The following is a 9304-nucleotide window of genomic DNA, read 5'->3' on the forward strand; positions in this document are numbered from 1 at the left end:
CTCAGACCAGCGTCTTCGAGTTATACCGTCTCACTCTTGGACCACAATCCTCAAGATCTCGGTATCAGGGGAACTACTCATCCCCTCAGGAGAACAACATCCCCTCTGCCACTCTCGGAGCCCTCAGCCCCTCGAGCTATCGGTATTCAGGGGAATCACCATCCCCTCAGGAGCAACAATCCTTAACGACTATAAACATCTCTCGACACAACTACCTCCTGTGGTCCGAGTATAACATTGCAATGTTACACCTGCCCACTCAACTTATAATATCCAACTGGATTAACTACCAAGCAGAGAAATATCTGCTCCAACTGCATATGTCCACCTATCCGCCTCTCTAGGCCCGATACCTCTTGAGAAATAATCTCATATCGGTCGTCTACAACCGCTCCTTCCTCTTAACATAATGTGGAAAGTCCTCAACATCCGCAGCTCTTGACTGCACCCCGCCACATGCGGCACAACTGGAGCCTACACTGGTACCCCTCTCGGTAACCGCTCCAACAGCACGCCAACAGATCCGCCAAGCGATCATCTCGACCCTGGGCTCCACCTGCTGCAACCCCACACCTGGGTTCCCAGCACCCCCGGCACGCTCACCGGCTAATCCTCTCTGGTCCCTCCTGATACGCTTGCGACCCTCTGACGTACCTCCTCGTGGAACTCTGGACCACACACTCGCTGGCCTCGGGACCCGCCCGACAATGACCACGACCACGTCCCCGTCCACGACCAACTACTCAAACACCTTAACCACTGATCTTCCAAGAGCAGAGGCTAACAAGCAGAAAACAAATCAATACCACACAAAGAAACATAACAATAACTCACCGTGGAATCTCATTGAAGGCTCGAAGAGGATGTTCTAGGACTCCATGCCACACACAATTGACTAACTCACATAATCAATCAAGGCATGCAATCCAAAACATCACAACAGAAACCTAGCGAACCCAAACCTAGAACCGTAAGGGCTCTGATACCAAAATGAAACGACCGACCTTTTTTTTTTTTAATAATAAATAATAAATATTATATAATAAATAACTACAACTAGTGGTCCCATACCCACTAGCCACCTAACCACAATCACAATCAACAGCGGAATAACAAACCAATAAATATCCAATAAACCAATAACCAATAAAATCATAACCAGTATTAATTCCAATCACAAACTAATGATCCAAACAGCATAAATCAAATAACCAGCAATCCTAAACAATGTTCTAGGACTCAACTCTAGCAACCTAACAGAAGCCAGACAACCAAGCGAACCACTAGAACATCCTCCTCTTCATCGCCTTGATTCCACGATCACACTTTGCCTTTACCTGCACCACAAACACAAATTGAGATGCATGAGTATTTGATAAACACTCAGTGAGGCAATCCTCCCATCTACTGGGCTATACACACAAGCAACAATGATTCCAAAGTTCCAAAACAAGCAACAAACAAACACACAAACTAGAAAATCAAACATCGTCTCGCTGGAAGGGAGGTGTTGACCGACACCAGCCTAGTGTCGACCAACACTGGCTCAATGGTGTCGACCGACACTACCCCACAGTGTCGAAAGATGCCCAATTTGCTGGTGTCAACNTAGATTAGTCATGGTCATGCACTCACCTTCTAAAATGAAAATGAACCGTTAACTATCAAATCCCTCCGGTTAAAAGCTATTCCTAGGCGTCATGAAGCTTCCCACAAAATGTCAGCACGATCAGATCTCAGATGAAACCGCAATTGATCCCGAAACTCCCGCTGGTCTCAAACCGCGATAGAGAAGAAACGCCCCACGAAACTGCCGATATCTCCTAGAATATTAACCCAAATTCACTTCTGTAAAAAGGAGAGTGTACGAAAATCTCTTAGCTACAACTCTACCAAAACTCAATACCTTTCAAAACGATTTGAGTATACAGATCCTCCTTCTCCCAAACCCTGACGATTCTGTTCCTTTTTGCTTTGAACACCAAAATCAAGTTTACTCTTCCTTCTCCTCTTTCTCTTTGTTTTCAGCGGCTAGGCAACAACAAAACACGACATAGATCGTTCTCCCACTTAAATATCACGGTTTAATAGTTTTTCCTAAATCAAACCGGTCCAAATCGATTAAAAACTCAATCTGGTCGAACCAGAAAATCAGTGGTGTCGACCGACACCCCCTTGGTGTCTATCGACACCCTCACCCAAAACACTCAAATTGATTTGCGGGTGTTACAATAAATGACTGATTGCATTGAATAGAAGTTTTTAACTTTTTGGGTAAGGTGTACTACAATGGATCAGATTGTTGCATGGATCAAAATTGCAACGTAAACAACAAAACACCAAAAACTAAAAATCAACATTATATAAAAACAACACAACAAACCAAAAAAAGAAAATTAAATAACAAAGAAGAGAAACAAATAAAAAGAATCCCGCTCAACACGAATCATGGTGGCCATTGATGCAAACCCGTGACGACCTTATCGAATCCTGCACAATCATCATTTGGATCGCTTCTGCTCTTCACGCAGCAGTCAATTTTGGACAGTATCCTTACGCTGGGTTTCTCCCTAACCGTCCTACGGTCAGCCGCCGGTTTATGCATGAGCCAGGTACCGTTGAGTATGCTGAGCTGGCAGAAGACATTGACGTAGCATTCTTGAAGACGATCACGCCGTAGTTACAGACTCTTCTTGGGATCTCCATCATAGAGACCTTGTCTATGCACTCAACGGACGAGGTCTACTTAGGGCAGAGGGAATCACCGAATTGGACGGCTGATGATGAGGCTTTAGAGGCGTTTAGACGGTTTGAGAAAGAACTGGAGCTGATAGAGAACAATATCATAAGGAGAAACAATGACAAGAGATTCAAGAACAGGATCGGACCGGTTAACATACCGTATACTCTGTTATACCCGAATACTACATATTACACAAGAGAAGGTGGGCTTACTGGGAAAGGGATCCCTAACAGTGTCTCAATCTAGAGTTACTCCTCCTGATTATTTAACTTAATATTTTCTTTTCTTTTGGGTTTTTGCTTGCTATTATGAACTCTTTTACATTACTATCCATTGTTCATATGATTCACATGGTCGCTCAAAGTGAGTATATTTTTCCCCTTTGGTTTTATTTACTTTCCACCACTGTTTATATAACTATTTAGTCTATTTCGTCTCTCCGACAATATGGATTTTGATCTCCACAGAGTTTGTGTGCTAAGTAGTGTATAAAAAATCGTAAAAATGTATATCAAAATTATAGGGGATAACAATATGTTCCACTACAATGATTTATTATACTATAAATTGGGGGAGTACACTTTAAGGGTAAACAAAAAAACAAAAATCATATATATCATATATCATATTGCCAAACATATCTATTAAAAAAAACAATAATATATCTACAAAATCAATTTCTCATTTCATTTTAAATTAAAAGATTTAAATATTTAGTTAAAAATAAAATATCTCAACTTCAATATCCATTTCTTAAAACAATAATATTGGAAAGAATATTAATGACTCAACTAAATTAAAAAATTGTTGATACGAAATTTTTGCCGTAAAATTCGGTGAAAATCTAAAATAGAAAACAATATCAAACTTCACATTTATTATCAACGATTAAAATATATTTTAGACTAAATAATGTTTGGTTTTGGAAGAGTTTCAATCAAATATTATAGTAGAATATTTCAAACAAATTAAAAGGATTTTTTCCACAATCAATGTTTTACCATTTATAAAGATTGTGTTTGATTGCGATGATAGAATTTCTCTAATAACAAACAAATATCAAATATTCAAATCTTATAAATATTTTTAAATTATTAAGATCATATATTTCAGACTAAATATTTCTCAATCTTAAAAAGATGTATGTATCATGTTTTATTTTATCTTTTTTTTTACGGCAAAAAAGATGTGTCATTTAAAACTCCACAATCAAGATATTCTAGATTCTTTCTTATCTAATCTAAAAAAACTGAAGTAACAGACTTCAAGCACTATAAATAATCCACCATATACCACTATGCCCAATATGATACCATCATCGTTGTTTACCTTTTTTTTCTTAGTTGTGTATCACTTTTTTGTAATTAATATTTTTTTTTAGTGTGTGTTATGTTAACATTTCTTTCATCCTTTCGTTTATAATTACTTATTCTTTGTTAAATCATCTCAAGAGCTGCTCGGATTTCACAAAAATCGGTCAGGCATATTATGCTACCATCACCAGACCTTACAAAGGCAGCCCAAAATCATCGAGTTTACAAAAATATCAACCTAAGATCACTAGCAATGCATCCACTAGCAGCAATAAGAAAGTAGTAAGATCTAATGGAAAAATGCATTGCAAGTGGAAATGTGGAGGTACACTACATCAAAGGAATCAAAGCAAAGGGTGATCAATGCTGGAAAAATAACAAGAAGTCCTTACACAAAATCAGTGTGCAAAAACTACAATGCTACTTCACTACATTGAGAGAAGTTCAACCAACCATCATCTGTAGCCTCATTGACATGGAAAATAGATGCCCTCATTGCTACTGTAACACCCGCGAACCGGAATCCCAGTTTAGTGTGTGCATCGATCGATGCAGTAGTAGCATCGGTCGATGCTGGTTCAATTCTCTGCGTTTTGACTTAAGTCAAACGCTGCGTTTTGGTCAGAAGAGAAAGGGAAAACCCTTAGGGTCGTGGCTTTTGTCTCATTAGACGTGTGTGGCCGTTTTTGAGAGAAAAGAGAAGGGAGAAAGAGTTATTGAGGGTTCTTGGTGATTTCTTGAGATTTGAGGCGTTTCTTGGTGAGATCTGTAGCTGGGATCGTTGTAGGAGCTTCCTAGAGGCTTGTTCTTGATTGTTTGAGGCTTAGTTCTTCTGTGGCAAAGGTAAGTGCATGACCATGGCTTATCTAAGCTAGAGGATTCTTTAATCTGCTTGTTGTGTGATGTTAGGCTTGTTAGATCGTTGCTAGGGACGTTAGGAAGCTTTCTTGTGGCTTGGGATCGAGTTTTGTGGTTGTAGGAACGAAGATCCGGCGAGAAGCTTCGGGGAAATCACGGTGCTCGACGTTGCGTCGATCGATGCATATCTTGCATCGGTCGATGCAAGTGCGAGGACGGCGCGTAAAACTCTAGGGTTTTCGTGTTACGTCGAGCATGCGTCGGTCGATGCAGACTGGGTATCGGTCGATGCAAGTTACACTTGCATCGGTCGATGCAGCTTCTGTGTCGATCGATGCTTCCCCATTTGGCATCGGTCGATGCATGTGTGGCGTCGGTCGATGCTAAGTCCTGGTTTGTTATTCGTTGTTGTTGATTGTTGTGTGATGATTATTGATACTCTATTGCTTGTGTGTATAGCCCAGTAGATGGGAGGATTGCCTTACTGAGTGTTTATAAAATACTCATGCATTGCAATATGTGTTTGTGGTGCAGGTAAAGGCAAAGTGTGATCGTGGAATCCAGGCAATGAAGAGGAGGATGTTCTAGGGACTCGGTTTGATGTTGTCTGGCATTGCTAGGTTGCTAGAGTTGGGTCATTAGAACATTGTTAGGTTGCTGGTTCTTTGATTCTTGATGTTTGGATATTGTTTATGTTGGAGTTATGGTTATATTTTATTATTGGATTATTATTGGATATTGGATGGTTATTTTCCGCTGTTGAATGTGTTGTGGTTAGGTGGCTAGTGGGTATGGGACCACTAGTTGTAGTTTATTTTACTATATTATATTTATCATTTATTTATTAAAAAAAAAAGGTCGGTCGTTTCATTTTGGTATCAGAGCCTTTACGGTTCTAGGTTCGGGTTCACTAGTTTTCTATTGTAGATGTTTGGGATTTGCATGCTTGATTGATTATGTGAGTTAGTCAATTGTGTGTGACATGAAGTCCTAGAACATCCTCTTCGAGCCGAGTGTGTGATTCCACGGTGAGCTTATGTTTCTGTGTTATAATAGAAATTGTTTGCTTACCCTTATGTTCATGGTAGTGCAGATGGTTAGAGAGGATGCTGTGACTGGTCGAGGTCGTGGACGCGGACGTGGTCGCGGACGTGGTCGTGGTAGGGGTAGAGCCCCAGTGGTTAGTGAGACCGAGGACCAGAGTGTGACAGCTGAGGGTGTTGGCGAGTCGCAGGATGTTCCGGGGGATTCCGTGAGTGTGGCAGGAGGGGGCGGTATTGATGCTCCAGTGGCCGGTGATGCTAGGGTCCCGGGTGTGGGGGTCCCAGCGGGTGGAGTCCCTGGTGTTGACGTTGCGGCTTTGCTAGCACAGGTGTTAGAGCGGTTACCACCAGTGGTACCGGCTCAGGCTCAGGTAGTGCCACCAGTGGTGGCGGAGGAGCGGCAGCCAGTGGCTGCGGATGCGGGGGTCCATGCTCGTTATCTCAGCATGTTGACAGAGATGGGTCGGTTGCGTACTGAGCAGTTTTCAGGAGGTGTAGATCCTACTGCTGCGGATGCGTGGAGGACGAGAGTGGAACGTAACTTCCATACTCTGAGATGTCCTGAGGAGTTTTGGGTGGACATAGGGGTCTACTTTTTGAGTGGTGATGCTGAGTTGTGGTGGAGATCTGTGGCTGCTAGGAGGGTGCAGCGGGAGATGACTTGGGCTGACTTCGTTTTGGAGTTCAACCGCAAGTATTTTCCTAGAGAGGCATTGGATCGTTTGGAGGTGCAGTTCCTTCAGTTGTCTCAGGGGACACGGTCAGTGCGGGAGCTGGACTTGGAGTTCAGTCGACTTCTTTGTTATGGAGGTCGGGCTATGGAGCCTGAGGAGGCTCAGATCAGGAGGTTCTTGAGGGCTCTACGTGATGACTTGAGAGTTCACTGTAGAGGGAGGAGTTATGCTACGCGTGCAGAGCTGGTTGAGACTGCAGCAGAGATTGAGGAGGATATCCGGGCACAGTCAGTGGCGGTAGCTCCAGCAGTTCAGCCTAGTAAGGCTCAGCAGCAGGGTGGTTCTAGCAGGGGCGGTAGGCATGCTCAGGGAACCAAGAGGAAGTGGGAGGCTACGCAGAAGCCGAGTGGTGCGGGTTGCTTCGGTTGTGGGAGCAAGGATCACAGGGTTGCTAGTTGTCCCAAGAGGAGTGTTCCGACGACAGGACCTCGGGTATGTTATCATTGTAGGGAGACAGGGCACATCAGGCCTTTTTGTCCCAAGTTGCAGCCGGCAGCAGTGGCAGCGTTGCAGCAGGTGCAGCCTGGAGGTCAGCAGGTAGCACGGATTGAGCAGGCGCCACGGGTTTACACGACAGCAGAGGCTGGTGGAACTAGTGCCGGAGCGATCACAGGTATAATTTCTGGTACTTAATCTTTGTGAATTTTAGTAGGGTCAGATTTTATGTTTCCTGTGATAAAGTGTTAGGTTCTCAACACATGAGGTTTGTGTAGGGACCTTGTTGGTGGGCGGGTTTAAGTCCCACGTTATGTTTGATTCTGGAGCTTCGCATAGCTTCATTACTCCAGAGTGTGCAGAGTGTGCGGGGATCAGCGGGGATCCTGGAGAGCGTACAGGAGTTGTTAGAGTTGCGGGAGGCAAGTTCCTGAGAGTTATTGGACGAGCTAGAGGAATTGATATTCAGATCGCAGGAGAGTCATGGCCAGCGGATTTGCTTATCAGTCCAGTGGAGCTGTATGATGTTATTCTCGGGATGGATTGGATGCATCGGCATATGGTGCATTTGGATTGCTATCGGGGTAGAGTGGAGTTTGAGCGTCCAGGAGGGAAGTTGGTTTTTCAGGGTATTAGACCGACTTCAGGGAGTCTCGTGATCTCAGCCATTCAGGCTGGGAAGATGATCGAGAAGGGCCGTGAGGCTTATTTGGTTACTATATCTATGCCAGAGTCAGTGGGGAAGTCTACGGTTAGCGGTATTCCAGTAGTGGAAGAGTTTGAGGATGTGTTTCAGTCTTTGCAGGGATTACCACCATCTCGGTCGGATCCTTTTACCATTGAACTGGAACCGGGGACGACACCGTTATCCAAGGCGCCTTACAGAATGGCTCCAGCAGAGATGGTAGAGCTGAAGAAGCAACTAGAGGATTTGTTGAGTAAGGGATTCATCCGTCCTAGTGTATCACCGTGGGGAGCGCCGGTGTTGTTCGTGAAGAAGAAGGATGGGAGTTTCAGGTTGTGTATTGATTATCGGGGTTTGAACCGGGTCACTGTGAAGAACAAGTACCCTCTTCCTAGCATCGATGAGTTGTTGGATCAGTTGAGGGGTGCTACTTGGTTCTCCAAGGTAGACCTGGCGTCGGGTTATCATCAGATACCGATAGATGAGGCAGATGTGAGGAAGACTGCTTTCAGGACGAGGTATGGGCACTATGAATTCGTAGTGATGCCTTTCGGATTGACAAACGCGCCAGCAGCGTTTATGAGATTGATGAACAGTGTGTTTCAGGAGTTTCTGGATGTATCTGTCATCATTTTCATCGACGATATTCTGGTTTATTCTAAGAGTCCTGAAGAGCATGCAGTGCATTTGAGGGCAGTTATGGAGAAGCTGCAGGAGCAGAAGTTGTTTGCCAAGTTAAGCAAGTGTAGTTTTTGGCAGCGTGAGATGGGCTTTCTGGGTCACATTGTTTCTGCAGAGGGGGTTTCTGTAGATCCAGAGAAGATTCAGGCTATCACAGATTGGCCTAGACTGCAGAATACCACAGAGATCAGAAGTTTTCTTGGTTTGGCAGGCTACTACAGGAGATTTGTGCAGGGGTTTGCAAGCAGAATACGTCCTATGACTAAGTTGACAGGGAAGGATGTTCCTTTTGTCTGGTCAGAAGAGTGTGAGGAAGGCTTTGCAAGCCTGAAGGAGATGTTGACTACTGCGCCAGTGTTGGCTTTGCCTGAGCAGGGAGAACCCTATGTGGTTTATACAGATGCATCTAGAGTTGGTTTGGGTTGTGTTCTGATGCAGCATGGGAAGGTGATTGCCTATGCTTCGCGGCAGTTGCGGGTGCATGAAGGCAACTATCCTACTCATGATTTGGAGATGGGTGCTGTAGTTTTTGCCCTGAAGATTTGGAGATCTTATCTTTATGGTGCAAAGGTACAGGTGTTTACAGATCATAAGAGCCTGAAGTATATATTCACTCAGCCTGAGCTGAATTTGAGACAGAGGCGGTGGATGGAGCTTGTGGCAGATTATTATTTGGAGATAGCCTATCATCCTGGTAAGGCTAACACGGTTGCAGATGCTCTTTGTCAGAAGAGGGTAGCTTCGGCTCAGAAGCAGGAGTTGGAGTCTCTGGTAGGGGAGATTAGTGCTTTGAGCTTATGTGCTGTTTCACA

At 44.0% G+C, this 9304-nt stretch overlaps 1 protein-coding gene and 1 pseudogene across 1 annotated transcript; both read left to right on the forward strand.

The window, feature by feature from the left end:
- LOC109131217 lies at positions 2462-2990 on the forward strand (annotated as a pseudogene).
- Positions 8139-8561, forward strand: LOC109131280 (RNA-directed DNA polymerase homolog; the record flags this gene model as incomplete). Its single annotated transcript, XM_019242010.1, has 1 exon — positions 8139-8561. A coding segment is annotated over one exon (423 nt), but the record flags the coding sequence as incomplete, so codon positions are not given.

The sequence above is a fragment of the Camelina sativa genome, chromosome 20 (assembly GCF_000633955.1).
Source record: "Camelina sativa cultivar DH55 chromosome 20, Cs, whole genome shotgun sequence".
Lineage (NCBI taxonomy): Eukaryota > Viridiplantae > Streptophyta > Magnoliopsida > Brassicales > Brassicaceae > Camelina > Camelina sativa.